Here is a 23,982-nt window from a genome sequence, read left to right as displayed (position 1 = left end):
TAGGCATTACACAGCTCAGCATCCAACCTGCAGAAACATATGCAGTTAAGCCATTAGCTAGCTGAGCAAACTATACTAGCTAGCCTGTGGTACAGAATGAAAACTCAGTAATAAATTTGATTAGTCATCTTGATTTTTGGTAAGGACTCCCTATAGCAGTAAATCTGTCCATAGCATTGATACAATCAATAGGTAATGCTCCAGATAATATGTAAGGAGCATCTTCACTAGGTAGCTGGAAATATGCAGGAACAAAGATCAGACTGGGCACATCGTACCCTGCAGGAATTTACTGGATAACTGTCTTTGATTTAAAAATTTTAAACTTTATTGAATGTGAGAAAATCATTCAAAACTTATATACAGACAAATCATATTTCCTGCAACACAATCGGTCGTTAATTTGTTCAGATACAAACACGGCTACACGAATATTGATTAGCTGCTTGAAAGTATAATTCCACAAAGATTGAACAATTTGTTTCCTTACATAAAAACAAAACAGTAAATGTGATGACATACAACATAAAAATAAATGCTAGTTTTATGCTGGAATGATCCGTTAAGAAAGACCTTTTTATGTTTTTAAATCTTTTATTTGCATTATTTAAGTGTTTGGTGCAACATATGACTGTTCTAGATTGTACATACATCTTCAAAAAAAAAGAAAAAACAATTATTTATGCATGGCTTTGAAGGCACCCTGTGCTTCACAGTAATGAATTCAAAGATGACAGTATTTTCAGCATGGTCGCCCTCTACTGGTCAAGAAAGGTGAAGGACAGGTCATGACCACAGTCAAACAACCCTCACAGGATGACCTCAGTCTCTAATCAGACAGCATGCAGAAACATGATGAATAAACTGATGGGAAAAAGCATCTGTTTCCAGTGGGCAAGTGACTCAAGTTGCTGGATTAAGATAAGAAAGGTGGAGCTGAAGGTCTGTTAAACATTCTATTTCTTTTGAAAAAACATGCTATCAAAGTCTGCGTTTTTAAAGCTCAAGCCCTCTGTAAGCAAAGCACTGGATGCACAGCAGAGACATTCCAATTAATTCTGACAGTGGGATTAGGGCTGGGTGCCTCCCAGACCATGTGGTCATCAGTGGGATACCCTGGCATCCATACACACACAAAGGGAGACCCAAACATTTGCTTTCCTCTGGTACAAGGTCAAGTCCTTTGTTCTTTTAACTCTCCAAACTAGCAAAGAGTCAGTGTCCTGATGCAGGAAGAGTTCATTAGCACTAGATGTACCAATGGGCCAAATGCTTGGCCTCAATGGAGATATTTTAAAATAAGTGATTGTGTTAAGAGAAAACCAAGTAACGATCTGTATATAATTAGTTTAAATGAAAGCAACAGTCTTAGAAGATTGATATTGTGTCAACAAAGATAACATGTATTTCCTTTCATGCTAAAAATCTTGCTATAATCCTGCTTTGAGGATTGGCTCTAAGATAATAGTTCTACTGATGCATGTGGCAATTGGCCAAAGATTTATTTTGTTTTCTTTTTTATTCGGATGCACATAAAATTAAAGGGAGGAAGAGGCAGAGGGAGTATCAGGGAAGCATATTACGCCCAAGTTAAGTGGCACAAATTGTTTATTAACACACATTAAGTACTAATAAAAATCCAAAATGCAGGAGGAAAACATTTGTGGCTACGGATATTCAGGCCTGATACCATCAGTCACGGACTAAAAGTTTATACACAGCTATTTCCCAACACCACTCTAAAGCAAAAGGTCAACAGTAATGGAGAGAAAAAGTGAACAGATCTCCACAGGGAATTAATCTGAGAGGGAGGGTTTACACACTATCTTGCAGGTTGCACATTTTAGGACTACACACTGAAAAAAGAAAGAAAAAAAGTCAAATTCAAAAAAAAAGACAAAGAAGATGCTATGGTAAAGATGAGCAAATGGTAAGCATATGTTGACTCATGGCATGACTCATGTGTCCTGGCCCCAGTGAAAGGGTGAGTCTGGAGTACACTGGATACCTGGGCTCTCTCAGACTGTGGGCTGTCATGATCACAGAGGATGCAATGTGTTCCACCTCATCCTCTTGTGCTCTTCAACAATTTCTGGAAGGAAAACAGAAAAACAGAAGAGGCATAAAGCATAACAAAATCAAACAGCATATTCCTCATCTATGTAAAAAAAAAAAAAAAACACTTCTAGTTATTCTTCTCATTTCTTCCTTCTCAATTGCTCATATTTGTACTGTTTCATATTTAATTAATCTATATGACATAAGCAAACTATCCAAGACATGTAATTTGGTTGTGACAGGTTATAAACAGTTTGCCCTTTAGCACAGCAACCCGACTATTATTTCACATCAATCCACTTCATGCATGGATAAATCTCAGCTCTGCTTTGGTTTACATCTAAATCCAATCAGTTTCAATATATTACAAAAATATACATGCATCATGCTGGATGGGTGTTTATAACTATGTTGACTCTTTTGGTGAAAAAAAAACAACATGATTTGGATGAACAGAGCTGATGTAACATCTAAAAGCGAAAGATGACAAATAGGACTGTGAGCTAATTACATTTTATTACATATATATTGGGATATAGTATAACACTTCAGTGCTTAAAATATTTAATATTTAAATCCAAAGTGGGCATAGCCTAAACCAGAAACAATTGTTTTGTTTGAGATTAAATATAAATCCTTCCATTCTCGACTCCAAAAACCCTGGACACACACACACACATATATATATATATATATATATATATATATATATAAACTAGTAGCCTCAACTGAACCATCACCAAAAGATTGAGAATCGCTGCACGTTCAGTTTAATGTATTTGGTGGTCTTTACTTATGCTTTATATCTGACAACTCATTTGTGCCGGCATAAAAGTAAAACCTTGCATGATCAGGCTTTATGAGGTGCCATAAAAGACTGAATAGTGTACATCCCGTTAATATCTTTATTTGTATCCATTTAGAACTTATCTTTTTAATCCATATAATGTATTTGGTTATATAACGAATATGTAGAGGGTACTGCTTCTATAGTGCTCAGGAATTGGCCATGCTTCCCTAAAGCATAAGTCAGAGATGTGGGTTTACATTTTTTTATTAATAAGAATCCCCATTTACAATTACGCAACTCTTCGCTAATACCTGCGTCCTATAATGTAATGTCTATGAGCATCAACACCCCATGACCAGGCAGAAATTGTAAAGCTCTAGATTAGCCACTGAATCATAAATATACAAACTGATTTTCTGGTGACATCTGTAAAGGTATTCAGTCATTTAAGTCATCCTGAATGTCCCATAGGTCTAAATCTACACAGGGTTATCTATGGTTCTACTTACACGAGAGTAAGAAATACTGAGAAAAATATCCTAAAGGTAAAACATTAATAGAAATGTGTCCACTCATATGAGTCTAATTGCATAGACTTATATTTGGAGTCAAGATTAGGCTTTCCTCAAGCTAGGCCCATCCTGACCATAATGACTTATACGAGTGTATATCAGAAAAGAAAAGAAAACTGCAGAAGTGGGTAGGATTGGTCAGAACTCTTTGTGAGTGGATGGGAGCAGAATGGGATTATTAGGAAACATTCCCATACACACCTCTGACACATGCTGCTGTACAGACCAGTGAAGCAGCCCTGGGTGACATCTGTTAGCAATGCAGCCTGATTGAATTATTATGTATGTGAAACTTAATCCAGCTGATCAGAGGCACCCTCAGTGCTTTTAAGGCCTAACACCTACTCAACCCAACACATTTTTAGATTCTTAAATAAGCACTAGACTAAGGGAAAGCGTGTTTCCCCCTATGTTGAACTGCCAAGCAGCAGAAGTTTAACAATTTTGTAAATGCTTACATCCCATCCAAAAAAGAATGAAAACAATCAATTAGAGATCATTAGCAAAGGAGCAAAAGCAATAAACACGGAATCAATATAACTGGAGTAGAGCCTACTGAATGTATGATGTGATATATTACCAGATCGGAAATAATGAGGCCTTTTCTGCTTTTAGTAGCACATTTCTCAACCTGAAATAGAACTATCAATATTAACAAGACTAGACTGGATACCTTTGCAACGGCTTTAACATGGTGCACTTTGATAGTAGCCGTTTTCTCCTCAAAGGCCTTGATTCTGGACTCTTCTGCCAGTCGATGTAAGACAAGCAGCAGATTCAGCTGGACCTGATTACACAACACAAACAACCCAACAATTATTCATCTCTGACAATAAGATAACATTTTATTCAGGAGTCATCCAAAAACAGCTTATGCATGATAAATGACAATAACTTCAATGGATATTTTATCACACCAAAGGAGTTAGACATTGAAATTCATCTTCAAATTGCTGTAAATCACACAGAAACTCTATATGATTACTCTAAACCTGTAGTGGCCAAAAAACACAGCGTGGGCCGTTGCATTGATTTGCATCACTTCTTATAAATCCCATCTATCATCATTTTTAGGTCATGCAAGTATTTTAAAGAAAACTTCTGCAGTTGCAAATACAAACAAGAGAAATGCAATATATGAGCCAGTTTAATGTAGCACTGGGTGGCTATACTTTCATCCCATCTCGACTTAGCAAAGACACACTATATGGCCAAAAGTTTGTGGACACTTGACGGTTACACTCGAATGTTTTTTACCTCCAAACTGCTTCTGCAAAATGGGAGGCACACAATTGTGTACAATGCATTGGCATGCTATAGTATTACAAATTACCTTCACGTCAACTAAAGAGGTCCAACCCTGGTTCAGTATTTAGTGGAAAGCCTTAAACAAAAGAATGGAGGTAATTACAACAGAAAAGGAGGGAGCTAAATCTGGAATAGACGTGTTATGTTCAGGTGTCCACACTCTTTATACCATATAGCGTATATTGTGTGAGACATGTATTGCCTGAGACATGGCTTTACTTCCACTTTCATGATCTGAAGCAGGTCTAATGAGCAAGCAATACTAAAATAAACATTCCTTTTTAAAGATACAAATACACCATAACTCATAGCCCTGAACAGCAGCTACAGAACGCATTGTTCTGTAGTTACTGACAATAAAGCAGGCCTCATTAGTCACTAATTCAGATAAGCTTTACATGATACCTATATTTAAAAAAAAAGGGAAAAAAGCATGTTTAATTGTAATTATAATGTTTTCCAAACTGCACTTTTGCACATAGCATAAAGAAGGTTGCAATTTAACTCTGTAAACAAAAGAGTTGTTTCTCAGTCAGCAAGAGCAGATTTGTTCCAATTCTGGTGTCTATGTATTTGCTAAATGGTTCCAGTGATGCAGAAGCATGGATGGGATGTGTGTGTGCATAAATGCATCATATGCTCCCAATGAAATATAAAGAACTGCAATTATGCCATTTAAAGTTTCTCTGCGAAGATTTTGTAAAAGAAAAAAGAATACAAGTTTAAATAGGGAGTGCAGATAAAGTCCAGATAAAGAAAAAAATGTATTTAAAAAAATTGTAATTAAAACTGACTATAGATAGTCTCACTTAGCACACTGTACGCCCATACACAGTAATTTAATAATTCAAGCCACACATCCTTTAGCCTTTTGTGACATAAGGCAATGCAGTAAGGCAGACTGTATGTACCATCTTCTTTTCATCTGCCCACATCTCTTCTGTTCTTTCTCTCAGTCATGTGTGCTCACGTAAATGTATAGAAGTAGTAAGTTTCCAAACACAGCTAATGATTTCATTGTGCATGTACGTGATGCCCATTTGGATGCAATTTAAATCTATTAATACCTCATTTTCATAATTGTAGGTCATCTTTGGGGCGTCTGAACATTTTTCCAACAGCTGCTCTTAAGAAATGTTGGGAGAATGAAAGCCGAGAAGCTCAAACTCACACTACGCCAAAGGCTTTGCCAAAATATAACGACTCAACCTAACTGATTAAAGCCAAGGCCACTCTCCTTACCGCCTCATGCTAACACACAAAAAAAATGTGTAAACTTCAGAAAGGAAAGGGTGCCGAAAAATGTGTGATCCACAGAGCAATAAATCAGAACAGAAATGCTCCTTAAAAAGTGTTCCTGATGTTAAATATAAAATTTATTTAAATATAAAAAAATGAGAATGATTAAAAGAATAAAACAAGATTAGATAAATTATACTCATTCGTTAGTAATGCTAAATTAATCAGAAAATGTTTATAATTTTTTTTTTCACAATAAGTTACAGCTGTTTTCATGGAAAAAACCAGACAGCACTCTGACAAAACAAACCGTTGCTGATACTCATGCAGTAAATGAAAATCAACCGATTGTGTGGCAGCTGTACTATTTGTACAATCACGAAGATACAGGCCAACAGCTTCTGGTAACATTCATCAGAATTGGGGGGAAAATGTGATCTCAATGATTTTGACCGTCTTATGAATGTTGGTGCCAGACAGGCTGGTTTAAGGATTTCTTGAACTGCTGATCTCCTGGGATATTCACACACATGACAGTCTCTACAGTTTACTCAGAACGGTGCAATTAAGAACATCCAGTGAGATAAGAATGGACAATGGTGAACAACCAGACCGATTAGATACGATAAAAATGCTTCAGAAACTCAAACAACCACTGTGTACTATTGTGGTGAGCAGAAAAGTATCTTAAAATGCACAATGTTAAACCTTAAGGAAGACCATGTTGGGTTTTATATATATGAGCCGAGAACAGAAAGCCGAGGCTACGTGGGAACAGGCCCGTCCAATCTGGATGTAGAAAAGTAAAAACGTAGACTGATCTGATGAATTCTGATTTCTGCTGAGGTCAAACAGATGGTAGGGTCAGTATTTGGCACCAATAGCATGAAAATTCTGCAGGAATCGAAATCATGTCATTACGGATTTTCAAAGAAGTGTTTCCAACATTTTGTGGAAGCAATGCCAGGAAGAACTGAGGCTTTTATGAGAGCAAAGGGAGGATCTACCAGTTTTATTATAGTGTTCCTTGTAAGCTTTATTAATGAACTTTCTCAGTTTCACTGGGAAGGGGTCTGTAGTTTGTAGAAAAAATGTAGAAAAGAAAAATCACAGCTTACCAGAAAGATGAAACTGATTATTTTCAAGTTCAACCAACCATCAAATGCTCCTGAGTCCATCTCAGTTGAAAGGATGATGTTAAGCCACTGCCTCAACCTTAACTTTCACTTACAACCTTGAGCAATGGAAAAGTACGTCGGTTCAGAGCATGGCACCAAAAGCTAGAAACTGCACTTGCTGGAACATCCTTCTAAATCATTTCACAAAATGGTTCAGGGATTAATCTCAGTACATAAGTACTTAATAGTTGTATGCAAGGCATTGTTCCTAAATATTACAACTATCATTAACTAAGAGCCACAGTGCCAAAACACCACAAAATGTCCTTCTGTATCATTTGTCTTCATCATCTATGCTAACGACTATATATACACAGACCTACTTCCCAGGCAATAAGACTAATACATCACAAGTCGTTCCTCTGATTTTAATTAATTGTGATATGGACATTTAATTGCCATACAGCCTGACACAGAAAACCAACTCACACTTGTGGCCTTAACACACAATCTCAACATCAGCTAGGTCTAGTCATATCAGTGTAGAAGGCATTAATGGTCTTATTAGGAATGCCATTAAAAGAACAGAAAACCAGATCAAACCAGACATTCATTCATAGTATGATGGAAAAGGAGTCTTATTCATTTTCCCCTCATTCTTTCTGAGTTTAAAGGCTGGATTAGACCCCTGTAAAGCAGCGTTCCTTTCAGGCAGGTTCTTACATCTCAGGAGGGTCTCCACCTCCAGGCTCAATAAAGCGTGACCAGCTGCAATAGCTTTTTAATTAGGAGCCATTAGTGCATGGACAGTGTGCAGCCAACACACACACACACACACACCTTTTTCATTTAAGGAAACTGGTGAAAACAATATGGTGTTGTCGAGCACTTTACTAGTAAATACCACAGCTATATTTAGCCACTTAAATCTTTTTGAAAACAGGTTGCTTTTAATCATTATGACTGATTTGCTTTAATCTCTAATCTGTACTGTGTGTACTACATTATCATAAAATGGCCTGCACATGTTGATTCTTTGATATGTAGTACACCAGGTACAGATGTGAGCTTAGAACAAATTTGTAATAATTAACATACCTTTTAAACTGACCACTTCATAAGCAACACAAACTAGTAAATGTTTAAATAAAAAAAAAGAATAAAAAAACACTTAAGCATGTAAATAGCACAAAACCTAAACCATTAGATATACAAGCCATTAATATATCTATACTTAACACAACATTCCTGCACCTGAAAGCATGTGATTGCCAAGAGGACTTTGAGAAATGTAACAATTATTTATATTTATAGTTTGATATCAACAGTCAAATAGTGTTTATCAATGCTTCACCTTTTTTTTTAAAGCTCTCCTGCATTTAAGCTTGATGCCACTGATTATAGCAAGACATGGAAAACTGAATGTGTTCATTCCTAGGGGTCACTGATACATATTAATTTATTTTTATATAACAAAAGGACACGGTAATTTGGCTTACTTAACATCAGAATGTTGAATGTTGAATCACAGGCACAAAAATTTAGTTTGACTTTGAGGACTGTTATATGCTAACCGATTTAGGACACCTGCAAATCTTACTGGATTTGCAAATAATTAAACCCTGATCTGTCAAAATAGTTAATTTTTTTTTAATTTAAACTTTTGATCCTTGGCGACAAACAAAACAGGTGAATAAAATTATTGGGCCAGATAGCCTTAATCTGAATGAACATATAACACTTGCTTCAATAACGGCATTAAGTTGGTGACCCACTGACATCACCAAGCAGTTAAATTTTTTTTCCTTTTTTGTCTGATTGTTTTCCAGGCTTTTACACTAGGATCTTTCAAATGTTGCCTTTTTTAAGGGTTTTCTCACCTCAGTCTCCTCTTCAGAAGGTGAAACACATTCTCACTTAAGGTTTGGTGATTGATTTGGCCAATCTAAAACCTTCCACTTTTTACCCCGATGAAGTCCTTAGTTCTGTTAGAGGTGTGTTGTGTCATTGTCTTGCTACATTATGAAGTTTCAAGGTCATCCACCGTATCCAATGAGCTTGTATGTTTTTAATCATGAGCAGAGCATTTTTTCCTCCACACGTAGGCATTTTCCTCACTTTGGTGATCAGAACGTCAGCAGACTGAAAATCCAATCTGGCATTCTGATTCGTACTGGTGGTGAATGGTTTGCATCTTGTAGTAGGGACTCTATAATTCTGCTCTAAAATCCTTCTTTAAAAGTGGATAAAGACATTCACACCAGCAGTGTCTTTCTTTTTCAAGAGATTCCACATCATCACCAATGCTTGTGCAAAGGTTCTGATTGATTCTTTCTTTGCTCAGCTTCAGAATAGCTTACATCTCTCAGCTCTTTGGTTTTTGTGTTCCTTTATCCTTTTTACCAAAATAAAACAAACAAAACAAAAAAAAAACAAGAGTCTTCATTGGTGAAACAAAGGGCTCACACCAAAAGGAGACATTCAGAGTATTAATTTGTAAAACAATCAATCTAACAGAACACACTGGGCAATGTTTCAGTATTTCTGATTACTTGAAATGGGCGGTTTTCAAACAAACGCCATGTTCTTAGTCGCCTCAGCACATATACATATGCAAGATGTAAATATCAGGAAATGAAAGATGAAGTCTGCTTTTTCATCTCATATTCATCTTTTGATCTAAAGCACAAAAGTGTAGGAAAAAAAACCCAACTGAATTGGCCTTGAACTTTAATACGTTCAGAAGAATGTATGCATTTAGGTTTCACAGCTGGTGCAAGCTGTTCTATTAGTACTTCCCAAGGCAGATTTGTATGGTATTGGTGGACACTGTATTTAAACAACTGACAGAAAATAAACAGATCCATTAGACTAATCACTGTGGCCTGTGGTTTAAATACTCTGGCTGATCACGTTTTGAACTTATATGTGTTTGTGTTTCACGGATTGGTCTCCTAAAGTTTGAAGTGTGTATGACATTTGAGTGGCATAAATCTTTCTGTGCTTGGTTCTTATTTAAGAAAGAGAATACACCACTTCTATTCATGTGTATGTAGAAAAACACAATTTATGGAAAAATCAAGTTGAGCCTGTATGAGTTCGGTTTCGTTTCGTTATTAATGATGTGTTTATTCTGAGCCAATGTTTAGTCGTTTAGTTAAATTATACGGATTATTAAATACTACTAAGCAAGAGCGAAACCTACTAAACCTAATAACACGCACTACATAAACAAGTTCAACGGTAACTAACGTTAACTGACATTTTTACTCAACACTTACCATCAAGTCTGCGTTTTTTCCAATACGTATTTCCGATTTCTTTTTCATTTGAGATTTTAAAACTGCTCTCGGCGCTTTCTTCAACATGACTGACTTTATAAGTTACGCTAAAAGACACGTAAATACAAACAACACTTATAATTGTTTTGAACCTGCCCGCGCGTTACTCTCGTCGCATAATGATGACGCATTAAAGAGTCGACAACGGACGAATACCAAACGCCTCTTCTTAAGCTATGTAGTCCACTAGGTATGGCGTGTAAAAACAAGTCATTTATAGTAGCTGTAGTAAACATATAAAGGGAGTGAGATGTTATTTTAGATACAAGCAGTTTTAGAGTCAAAATAATGGTGCTTGGCGGTAAATCCGGATGATTTCGCCTTTTGTTTTCTTTGATAGATGACAAACAAACAGAAAGTGTTTGTACTTCTTGCAATTTTAGGCACATTTAGACTTTTGAGATTAATGCGACACTATAACGTAATATAACGCCGTTATTTCTGACTTTTTAATTTTTACACTCACTCACTCACTCACTCACTCATTTTCTACCGCTTATCCGAACTACCTCGGGTCACGGGGAGCCTGTGCCTATCTCAGGAGTCATCGGGCATCAAGGCAGGATACACCCTGGACCGAGTGCCAACCCATCACAGGGCATTAATTGTTACAGTGGTATTAAAAAAAAGATAAAACAACAAAACATTTAAACTGTCTCAAAAAAGTCTGTCCGACTCAGTTCATTTGCTAATTTATTAGAAAGTGCCTCCAGTTTAAAACTGAAGGTGGCATGTTCGATATACTATTTTATGAAAAATACCTTATTATTTAGGATAAAATTTTAGGAAGAAGCGTGAATGTATGTAGTGGAAAGTGACACGCGCATGCGCAGAAACGATTTTCAACATCTAGTTATTTTTGTATTAATTTATTTTTCAGTTAATTATTTCCGGGATGTGAGAATTTGTCAGAACAGGCAAATCATACAGGTGAAACCTTTTGTATAGTGAAACAGTATGATGGGCCGTAATTATTATTATTATTATTATTATTATTATTATTATTATTATTGTTGTTGTTATTGTTATTATTTATTTATTGCTTTCTGGTTGTGTGACACTGACAGGCTGATATTTGTCTATTTTGTGCTTCATACTAAGGAAATGCTTTTTTTGCTTTTTTACATCTTCCTTCATCTCAGTGTCATTTGACATCCACTAATATGGCAAATGATTACAGGCTTCTGTAAATTAGCATTAAATGGAAGGTTACTGCAGGTCTATGTGGCTGCTAGGTTATAGCCAAGGTGTTCAGTGTTATATCATTTACTACAGCAATGCATTAGGTAGTTCTTCTAAAGTACAAAGCACATGAGACATCTGCAGATCATTTGCCAAATTAAAAAAAATCTATATAACATATAAAATGTATCTGAAACTCTGCCAGAACTTTGAGTCCATTTTAAAGGCACAGGGTTTTTTTTGTTTTTTTTTTTTTATAAAAAAAAAAAAAAAATGTCTCTACTCTTTTGCTAGCTTTCTGCCTAACCCCAGGTTTTATATATCATACTTACTAATTGTATGTATCAGCTATACCTTCTCGCATATTCTCTCAGTGAGTGTTTAAATAACAAACATAAAATCACTAAATTTAAAAAGGGTCTTGTGCTAATATGTCAGAATGATAGATGGATTTGTACCAAACATTAATGCTGATTAAAGTTGTTATTAAATTCTCACACAGCAGTACAGATTAAATAGTACAAAATCATGTCTTGCATTCGGTAAAAGGTTTTTAAAAAAATAGTGGCCTGAAGTCTCTTTCCATATTATTCTGTTTGGATTTGGGATCATTTATAAAGCTACAGATAAATTACAGATGATGAAGTCACTGTTTACTGATTAAACAATAAAACATTATGGGTGGCTGAATGCTGGCAAAGAGCTGCAACATGGAATAATATATCCATTTGTGATTGTTTATTAAAAATGGCTTTGTTGCTTTTGTTTCAATTTCCTTTTAATTTCCTTCTGAATTACATACAATTATCATGATGCCCACATAAATCATTTCTGAATTAATTTAAATAACTCGCACACTTTAAAGTTAACTATAACAGACTGCAGTGAAGGATTTTTGTAACAATCTTTGACTATCATGAGTTTAAAGTTGTGAATGGGGGTTGAATTTTAACTCAATTAACCAAGCAAAAACATGACATTTAGTATACAATACATATCCAATTTATTTGGAAAATATGAGATTAAAAGTTTCTTAATGCCAAATGCCTTTCTTTTTGTAGCTTGTAAGTGGAAAGCACCTTATTTTCCCACTTTTTGGTTCAGCATCATTCTAGCTTTCTCTGAAATTGCGTGATCAAAGGTCTTTCATACATCATTAACTGCTAAAACAACTCCCGTTATAAAGCTTTATCACTCTCATCTTCATGCTCTGCTGTTAATTCCATTTATTCTGCACACAGTAAGCTTTGCAATTAAGCTGCTATAATCTCACTATAATATCCTGCAGTGTGTTTTGGGGAAACTACCCAAAAATACTGTTGTCAGTGAAATACTGGGGATTTAGATGTGTGCCATAATCACTCAAAAGTGCCCAAGTGACACAGATTTACAATATTCCTCTGGATATCCATGTTTTGATAAATCAACTAATGAGGGCAGATGGATCACATCAGCCCAGAAGACAACATATATTTAGCCTGGTAAATTACCTTGTCCAAACATTTTCCCAATGTGCATCTAATTTATCAGGTCTATAGTGAGGGAGAAAGGACTTGGTCCAAGCATCTGCTATCCAGGCTTGTGCTCTGTTCAGCCTCATATTTACAGTTTACAGGTATGTTTGAGTATCTGTTTCTTATTTTGTTCAAATCTGAGATAAGAAAGAAATATTAGGTATTACATTATTCTTCATGTCAAGCCTTCAGTATCTTTTTTGTTTGTTTGCGTAACAATATAGTACCTTCTATAAACTATAAATAGTACTAGAACTGATACTATTGCAGCTAACACAGATTGATGGTTTAGTGAAAAGGTCTTGAAACATTTAGTGCCTTGTTATATGTGATACAGAAAGTTCAGATGGCTAAGTCACCTTTGGGAAATAACAACTATCTGCAAAGCAACTCTCATGTTTAAGTTATCTGCAAATTCATACAGCAGTTGTAGAGTCCAGGCTCGCAATACAGCATTGCAATTTAAAGCAGGTGCATAAACGCCATAGTATAGCACACAAACTAAAACAGAATATATGTTACAGATTTTCCTGTCCCTTCTAAATATCACAACAGCTGGGGTAATAAGTTCCACACATGAGTGAGTGATGATTAAATAAAGATGTTAGTATTTCTTTGAAGGTCCATTGGTTTGCATTTCATTGAACCTCATAGTTATGAGTACAAACATTTATACTATTTATATCATTTGAAGAGTGGACTATACAGAGAATGTAACTGTAGATACTGAACTGAACTGAATACTCACTAAAAAGTCACTGAAGTGGTCAACCTCCGAATTTTTGATGAGTAAATGTTGCTATAGAAAATGAAAATATCAAATGGCCTACATGTGTTCAGATGTTATTAGATATACATGCCTATCAGAGTCGGTATACCATCCAAAATCACTACAGTCTGTTTGGCAAACACATGCTATCTGATACACTTAAATGTAGAGAAAAATAATAGATGTCAAAGAATAAAACTTACAACTCCTGAGTTGCATTAGCCTTACCCATTACTGAAAATAAGCATTTTCTACAGTTTTTCACAAAAAAGTTTTTCTTCCTTTGTTCATGGGCAATTTATACCCACCAGCAAGCTCCCCATCGCACAACAGCTTCCACTCAGGTTTCCGATAAGAGATACACAAATCCAGGCTCTGCATCTTTACAGTATAATATCCTCAAAGAAGAGCATTGCCTGAGCTATCTGCCCTCTTTCACATATATGAGCTCACAGATGCCATTGATTGGCTAGTGAAGCTGTGATTGACAGTGGAGAGAAAATGCAAACCCTCCCACCCAGACAGCACACCTAATTTGGCTCTCTTGACCTGCATGTGATGTTGAGTCACACCAAAAGACATTAGCTCTAGATTATTTTTTTCCAAGGGATTTCAAAATCAGCAAAAATATATTTTACTATTAACATGTGTTCTTACTCTAATGTGATAAGCATATTTATTTGAGTTGTATATTGAATCCTTTAGGTTGATATTTATTTGAACTAATATTTATTTATACTAGTGTAACAAACCTTCTGACATGGCAGGTTGTAAATCCATCCTAGAACAGGAGTCTAGGATAGCATGAACTATGTATGCCTGGGAACCATCGACCTCTGTGGGTGGCACAGAGTCCTGGCTGGTATTGTAGTGGGGGCAACTTCTGCAATTGGCCTGGGCCTCCTGATGCTGAATTGCCCTCTGGAGTTGAACATGAGCACCCTCCAAGACTTCTCTGCTCCTTTGGTGCAAGTCATCTAAGGCTGAGACATTGGGCGGTTCATCCGACCATGGAAATAGAGATGGTTCCTATCCAAGGATGCAGTGGAATGGGGTGAGACCAAGTTGACTGTGTCAAGGAATTTTGGGCGTACTTCACCGATGGGTGTAACTCGCACCAACTCTACTGTTCCGGACTACAATGTGCCTGTAAGTAATACCCAAGTTCCTGATTAAGGTACTCAGCTTGGTAGTTATACTGTATATAGTGGAAGGTAACTTGACATCAGACTGACATTACTTAGCAAACTTTTGCAGAAAGCCTTCCAGACCTTAGATATAAACACGACTACTATGTGTAATTATGAAAAACATGATCATCAGTGCCCTGGCAGTTTCCATCACTGTGGGGAGTCCCTTGAGTGGCACCATCTTGCAGGCCTTGGAAAAGCTGTCCCCTGCTACAAGCATGATGGTATAGCCCTGTGAATTCGGGAGGTTGATTATGAAGTCCACAACAATGAGTAACTAGGGAGGAAAGCGGTATGTGCAGTGGTTCCAGTAGGCCTGATGGCATGATGGGGCATTCATGAATGGGCACAGGTGCTGCAGGCTTCCAAATATTCCCAGACATACTGTAGCTCGCAGGTGAGGGCCACCAGAAGGTGTTTTGAGCGAAAATGAATGTTCTATGTATGCCTAGATTTCCTGATGGCCTGAATTGTCTGTTGTCAGAGGGCACATAAAGCCAATTTGGTTGGCACTCCGGGGGGCTTGTAGGTTAACTGACTTGGGCACATTGGATCTCTTTCACTGTATCCCAGTGTATAGGGGCTATCACCAATGAGGCCTCCTCAATGTATTTCTGCATAGCACATGTTTCAGGGACAAAGAGGGGTAGATCTTGCTCTTAGGAGGGGCTGAATTGTGAAGGAGTCTGTGCTGTCTGTGTGGAGGCAGCTTGGCAGCCTGTTAATTGATGAGACCCTAAAGGAGTTCGTGGTACCACAAGGAGCCATTGAAACACAAGAATGATGGGGTTGGCAGGTGAGGACATCATGTACAGCCTAGCTCCTCCTCGGAATAACCCGACCTGGACCTTGATAGGAGTCAGCCATGCGAGTAGCCATGGTGTAGCCATCCTGCTGGACTGATTATCCACTGCTGTCATCTTCAGGGGTATAGCGCATGATATAGTCGGTGGATTTCTTCAATTTGCTGGCTGTGCATTTTGTTTACCATGGAGCAGGAGTCTGTTAAAGCTGAGATAATGCTATATAGTGATAGTGATCTAACAGTGATATAGCTAATCTGCACCAGTAACAGGAGACTATAAGGACTGGTGTAGAGCCTCACCTTGGTCTTTTTTGTGGGGCCGGTCTCTTCGAGCAGCTAGCGCAATGGTGTCCTGCTTTGCCACAGTAAAAACAGAGCTAGAGGTGCAATCATTGCTGACGTTCCTCAGGTGACACTTGTATTCTGTCAAGCTGCATAGGTTCTGGAAGGCTTGGAATGGGTAGGTCTTTCCTTCAAATCGTGGGAATGGGAGTGATGATTGGCTGGATTGCTGGTTCCTGAGGAGATTATCCAGATAGATAAATATGGATTACAGATAAATTGAGCATGTTATATTTTGGTCCCTCCTGGAATATTGCCTTCAATGCTGTGTCATTCCTCCAACTCTGAGCTTCTAGGGTTTGGAACTTGCCCACATAATCTGCTGCTGAGTCTCTGTCCTTTGCTCTTTGCTTTTCAAATAATGTATTACTGTCCATTATGTGTCCAGCTATGTGAATTGCGGTTATTCATCTATATTATGTACCGTTTATCTAATACAGAGCCTGTAAATATAATATAAATAATAATATAATATAATATATAATAAATATAATAAACCTGTATGTTTATGTATATATATATATATATATATATATATATATATATATATATATATATATATATATATATATATATATATATAGTTTTAAAGATGCAGAGATTGCTTTAGTTGTGAAACAATAAATATTCAAAACTATTATTTTGTTTGTGTCTATTCTCTTCAGTATCATGTTCTTGCTATTCTATTTCCATATCATAAGTAACAATGCCTCACAGTTTCACTTTCCATGCTGGTGAGAATGCTGGATATCTTGAGGAGAGACCAAAACAATGTGGTGGGACAGTGTGGAATAATGTTTCAAAGTAGAAAGTTCTAGTAGTACCATGTGGTCCAAATTTATTTGTTGTCAAATCTAAGGGTTTCATATAAGGAGGGGGTGAATAGAAACAGGACAATGTTTTTTCTCATACAGTATACATAAATGTATCTTCTATATGGTTTGATTTAATTTTATATAGGTAGTTTTGGATGTTTCATTGTTTTATTTTATTTTTTGGTGTGTATTGAATTCACTGAACATGTGAAAAATAAGTCCTATAAGAAATTGACATATGCTGATCAACAGATTCACTGCTCCTACCCTGAAATATGAATTATTCAGTCTGGTGGTATTGGGTGTACATCCTGCTATACATCTGTCTTCAGCATTTCTATTTATGCTACTAGAATAACTACTTTACCTAACTGCAAACCCAATCCATCAGTCTTGTGCTTATTTAACTAAACGTTTCAACTCCAGAGCCGAGGAGTTCACTGAGAGCTTTGTCCGTGTGGCCTTTGAAATCCAATCTCTTGTGGAAGCGAGCTGAGGAGTATGGCTCTGAGAGAAAGTGGAAACAGTGAAGAGAGATGGAACATTTGTTTGCATTCCTGCATGGTGTTTATGTTCTGTGTGGTACAGTGCCTGACCACAGACCCAACTGTGGTCGCACAAGCGAGACACTACGGAGCTCCACATATTAAGAATGATAAATATTGACAAGGTTATGGATTAAGAGGGGGTTGTTCGCTACTTGTGACAAAAGGTTTATGATTGAAGAACAACTAGCAGCTATCAAAGGATTGCAAATTCATTACGACAATGAAAAAGCTGTCAAGGTATAGAATGTGTGTTTCTGTTGTGAGAAGTGTTGTGCTCATTCCATCATTCTCTAATATCTGCACATCTCACATGCTTTATATACATATCTTATTTCATCAAGCTTGCAGTAATATCTGTTTATTGTCTGTAAGACCGCAGTGGTTCTCAGTTTAACAATTTTTCCACTTCCTGACCATTTATCCAACTCCCTCTCCTGAACCTCCACTGCCCCCCATGGAGAGAATAATACTCCTGTCTCACTTCATGCAGTATGTTATCTGATGACATTCCTGGGTGTCAGAGACACACTGGAGATTCCAACAGCTTGCTGTCTTATCAGAACATCATGAGCTTTCACAAGATGCACTGACTGCATCCCTTCACCAGTGTTTCCCTCTCAACAGCCAGAAAACAAGTGTGGAGTGTGGCTTTTTTTTTTTTGCCTAAAAGCATTTCATCATGAAACTATGCACAAGCACTAGAACAAGGATTTATTAGATGTCTCAATCGGTTGAAGTGATTTGACCATTTGTATAACAAACTCTATAAAAGGGTATTAAAAGAACAAACGCATAGATTTTAAATCTTTGAAAAGAAACATGACAGAAAAAGACAAGGGAGAGACAACTATCAAAATCAATCATTCAGAAGAACTTTCTATTGATTTGCACTGACCCTTCTCTGTAATATTTCTTTTCCAAAATCATTATAATTAATGTCTTTGGCTGAAAAGACATTTTCCTTCTCTAACATAACAAAAATCATTAATAGTAGTCGAGAGACATGACTGCCAATGTTTATTGCTCCTCACCAAAGTCATTTGTCAGTTGGATTTAAGATGCCAGCAATGTAAATAATTTAAGCAACAATTCAATGTTTCAGATTCATTTTTATTTATTTGCCCACAGTCATGTCTTGTAGTCATGTAGTGTATCATACAATCCTTGTGATCCAAGGATCTATTCCAATTAAGGCAAATCCCAGTGACTCATTTTGTTTGGCCCTACATAGGATATAAAATATTCAGCTCCATTTTACCTTACCAGGTGGTATTCAGGCCCTTGTGTGCAGTCAAACTATTTTCACTAAAGATTAATTTGTTATCACATAGTGAAAGATGCCTCATCATCATACCACATCTATAGAACAGTGTCTGTGATTTTTAGTTCAGTAAAATAACAAGTGTGAGATCTTTGCAACCTAACTATAGTACACCAGCCTGCATAGTTGTGGACAGACTGTTCTGCTGGTCTGATCACATCCTCTGCTAACCTTCTCAATCATTCAATGAACAGTGCTCTTCGGTTTTCCTTACATGTGGCACTAATGCACACACAGAGTGCACAATTCCAACCGTATTTATTGATATCTTTCCAACAGCATTGTTCAGCATTTCCAAACAGTATGGTCGACTATTAATTGCTTAACTATCAGTGTTTGTGTTTTACCAGCCCAAATAAATCTTTCACCAGTTTTATACTTTTTCCAGTAAATTACATTGTAGTTACTGAATAGTTCATATCTGTTAGTATTATTTAAGATGAATAACAGAATAATAAGAGTTTAACCAGTTAAAAAAATTCTAAGCAGTTTGGACTAGCACTATGTTCATTATTTTGGTGTGTGTCTGTCTGAAACATTCTAGAGTGAGAAGGAGCACAGTTGATGGTTGATGGCATTTTTGGGGGAGTGGAGTGTTCAGGTTATCATTGCAATGCTTTTCTGATAAGTCAGACTGATTATTCTTTCACATTAACAATCATTGTTGCAAATTCAATTAACCATAAGACACAAACACACACACATGCACACACACACACACACACACACACACACACACACACACACACACACACACACACACACACACACACACACACTGACAGACAGACAAATCCAGCCTCCTACTGTCTCAAAGGATCTACCCGGGGGATTCGAGCCCATGATCAAAGTTTTTTTCTAGGATAAAATCAAGTAAATCTTGCCATCTGACTGTGAGAGCCATGAGAGCTCCTCCTGACAAGAATGTGTGTGAGGTGAGGCATGGTGCCCTTTGTTATCTTAACAGTTTGTTTTACGTGCTTGGGTTCGCTGACCTTAGAGTGTGAACATATGGAACTACAGGACCAAGATACCTCTTGTGCTCACAGTACCCCTCATTTAGTCTCCTCATTTTGAGGGCATCTCCTTATATGATTTCTATCAAGCCTTATCTTACCTAGCTCTACAGTTCAATGTGTTAATTGCTTGTTCTTGTGATTTTTTTCTACAAAGGTCCTACTCTGGTTTTGGAGTTCCTCACAACATCATGTAAGACGAGACGAGAGAAAACAGAGCTGTTGGTGATATGTTTAAATCAACATGGCTAATAAATCCTCCCTATCAGTAATTTGTTGTCTGACCCATGACTGGGTGGTGAAATTAAGCAGATCCAACAATTTATCATCGTCATAGTGCTACTGAAGGAGACATTATAGATCCTGGTAGGTTATTGTTACTTCGTCTGATTAGCAGCACCTGCTAATACTGTATGCTCATGCCAGTTGGCATGTTGAGACTAAATAAAGGGCATGGGCATTGTGGTATCATCTTCAAAAACAGTTGGCAGTTTCCATCATTCCCTCAAAAAAAAATGTTACTGACAAAATTTCAACAGTGCACACTAGGCCCACAAGATGTGGATCGGGCTACAGACTATTCTTCTATATCATGTCAATCACATCTGACATTAAGATACCCACTAAACGTTAATAAATAGGCAAACATAAACACCCAGGAGCACAAGGCACTAGCAGCTCACACCATCTGAAAGTAATAAACAAGGTTGCTAACACACCATCTGTGCTAATAACAGTGTGTCTATGAACCGGGTCACATGCTTTTTTGCACAGAGATTAAAAGAGGAGATTCCTGGAGCTCTGCCTGGCTGGTCAGTGCTTGTATCCCCATGAGGGGAAGGCAACCTTGGGGATTAGGCCAGTGTTGGTTCAGGCGGGTCCTGCGAAGACAGACAAAGATTGTCATACTGCCAGAAGCTGGAGTCACTGAGAGGTGAAAGCTGCTGGCTGAGAGGACAGGCAGGAAAGGGGGACTCGACCTTTGCATGGAAAAGACACCGGTCGAGGTGAGGGTCATAAAGGTTGCCGCAGAATCTTATGAGTGATGAATAGCACAGAGGCCAGATTAATGTGCTTATTATTGATGATGGAAACATGATAGGGGAATTCAGGGTCCTGACGGAGATACACTAGGTGACTCACCAAGGCTTAGGGGAAGGGTGTAGATCATAGACGGTTACTTATGTGGCATTTCAGTTTCAAGGATAAACAGTAGTCACAAGCTTTGCAGACGATATGAAATTCAAAGCCTAAAGATGCCACCAGTATTTTATACTACTTCCAATGTTATGGTGTCTGTTTAGATTGCTAGATATGAATACAAATGAATATTTCATGTCACTGGATGGCTGGCAGGTGCATGGGCTATTCAGTTTCAGAACAGGTCCTCTGTGACCCTACCAAAGAGGGACAGAACCCTTCAGCAGTATTTACCCTGACAATGAGCCCTTGCCATCCAAAATGGTGTGTGTGTGTGTGTGTGTGTGTGTGTGTGTGTGTGTGTGTGTGTGTGTGTGTGTGTGTTTGTAGTTTGTAAGGAATTACCTCATGCAGAGTTGCTCTTGTTTCTTCTGCATGATGACCTTGCCCTGACCTGGAAGAGTATCTTTTTCACCTGTCTACACTGGAATTCTACCTTCATCTTTATTCAAAACATATCTTTCAATGTCTCATAAATAAAGCTTTTGTTAATTCACCACATTTGAATAGCTTTTGTTTATTCTTGTATGGAAATCATTTGTGTTTATAGTTTTCAGGCTGACCAGTATTCAGTGTTCTTGACCCACTGTGGCTGTATTATGAGTATTATACATATCTCTCCCTGTAGCACATAACTGAGGCTACAGATTATATGCTGATTAAAAATGTCTTCAGCCTCTTGTTTTCTGTAGCTTGTTAGTTCAATACAATCGCCACCAAATCCACTTTGTATGATTGTGTGTCATTTTTGTTTGATTGTTTGTCCTGTTACCATATGCTGCTTATTAATAGCCTGAGATAATTTCTCATTATAAATGTAATACCATCACATTAGTAAACAAATATTCCAAAAAAATTTAAAAAAAAATTCAAAAAAATTTAGCTTGTGTCATGATAACTGAGTGGTCAGTTGCAAGACACTTGAAACAAACCTTTAAAAAAACAGTTGTTGGGGTGTCTAAAAGAAACTGCTATGACAAGAGAAAGATTGGACAGATGAGTGGCAAGGCCAGAAGGTGAATCCTATGGTTCAATGGCATACGGGCTCTGAGTAATTGAGGCATGAAGCAGAATGTCCTTCACCCTATACTGAACAAGAGTCACTGTAACCAGAGCACCAAGGAACACATTACCTCAAAGACTTTGTAGAGCCTGACTTGTGCACGCAGGACCAAACAAGGGGAAAAAGGGATCATAAGCATCTATGGATCTAGTGATGGAGATGTCCTGGGTATAGTTGGCCTTTTTGGATCTTCAAAAGGCACAGGTGAGAGCAGCATTGTGCTCTCTGGCTTCTCACGTTACCCTTTCAACTCTCAGAGGAGGAAGGACATCAAAGAAGAAGCTTAAAAAGCCTGTCACTGCTTTCCTCCACATACCTCTGCAAACTGCGGCTTTGCTCTCCTTTAGTGAGGCCCACAGCTATAAGGCAATGGTCTCTAACTGTTTTCTCTCAGACCAAACAATTGAAAACTTCTAAAGACCTTTTAAATTTGTCTGGTGATGGATGTATTAGAAATCTCTATGGACCTAAGGGTCTATACCAGTTCCATTCACAGCAAATGAAATCTGTTCAGCTACACTTTTTATGCTCAGTTTGAAACTACCTAGCCATTTTTTTTAAAAACCTGTCAGTCATAAGGCATTATTATTACAGCAATGAGATATTTATCAGAAAATCTAAAGAATGTTTATTTCCCCCACATTTCTCATGTTCCATTTGCTAGCACAAACTCTTGCGTTGTTGACATGGGATGAACTTTTAATGCTCACTGGCAAGCAGCTGACAATGCTGGCTAGAACTGAATGTGAATATAAACATAGTAAATTTCCTTAATATAAATCAAACAGGATTTTACATTTTCTCAAAATATGGCTTTTGACCAGGTGCTCCAAATTGTGGCATGGCATTCATGCATGTACAATCCAAAGAAATATCAGATCGGTGATTTTTTGCTACTTGGAGGGGAATAAAACAGAATTGTCCAATCTTGTTAGAATAAAGAGTAACAGTCTAGGGCCTATAAAGTTCCATTTATAGATCACCTGACCGAGTGCTATGTAAAGAATTAACCTACTAATGCCATACAAAGCATGTATCTGAAAACTAAAAAGGCACTATTGCACAATAGCTATTTAATGCTACATCATATTATATTAATTTTGCTAATTGGACAGTAATTTACAGTATAAGATCTGCATCACTATAAAGCATTAGTTAACTGATAAAAAGCTAAAAAAAAAAAAAAAAAAAAAAAAAAGAAGGAAGGAAAAAAAAAGATCCTGTGATATACTATATATTACATAACTGCTATGCTTATCCTTGCATTTGATCTACATCTTTTCTACATTTTGGGGTGCAGTATATAAGCATTAAGGCCTTTCTTGATGGCAACATCTTGTTTCCCTTAAAAGAACAGAAGCTCAAGACTGTCAGACCAACATCTATAAACAGGGGATACACAATATCTGAGGAGCTCATGATTCATCTTGAAATTCCTGAGCCAAGTTCACAAAATCCAAAAAAGTGGCAGGGGGCTTCTGATGAGAACATCTGCACAAATGGGGCTCACTGAGGCAGAATAACAAGGTCTAAGCACAATGAAAAATAACTTAAGCAAAGAAATCATTTATGTGCCGTTAAAAATCAAAATCAAATTCTTATTCAAATCAAGCCAAGTCTCATTTAGATGAAAGGACTGGTTATGGGATGACAGATCAATGTGCCTTTCATGACTTCCTGAAACTGCATTATGAAAAACAATTAGCTATATCATTCACAGATAGATAGATAGATAGATAGATAGATAGATAGACAGACAGACAGACAGACAGACAGAGAGATAGATAGATA

General features: G+C 37.2%; 1 protein-coding gene across 1 annotated transcript; it reads right to left on the bottom strand.

Annotated features, from left to right (window-relative positions):
* Positions 1 to 305: 305 nt before the first annotated feature.
* cenpw (centromere protein W) lies at positions 306 to 10,561 on the bottom strand. Its single transcript, XM_060869892.1, has 3 exons — positions 10,367 to 10,561; positions 4,094 to 4,207; positions 306 to 2,092 (listed from the first exon to the last, which is right to left on the bottom strand). Exons 1-3 carry the CDS (start codon positions 10,451 to 10,453, stop codon positions 2,066 to 2,068), a joined length of 228 nt encoding a protein of 75 aa, XP_060725875.1. The 5' UTR covers positions 10,454 to 10,561; the 3' UTR covers positions 306 to 2,065.
* Positions 10,562 to 23,982: the final 13,421 nt, after the last annotated feature.

Source organism: Tachysurus vachellii, chromosome 5 (genome assembly GCF_030014155.1).
Source record: "Tachysurus vachellii isolate PV-2020 chromosome 5, HZAU_Pvac_v1, whole genome shotgun sequence".
NCBI lineage: Eukaryota > Metazoa > Chordata > Actinopteri > Siluriformes > Bagridae > Tachysurus > Tachysurus vachellii.
Note: the sequence above shows the minus strand (reverse complement) of the source record. Positions and strands in the feature narration are given on the sequence as shown.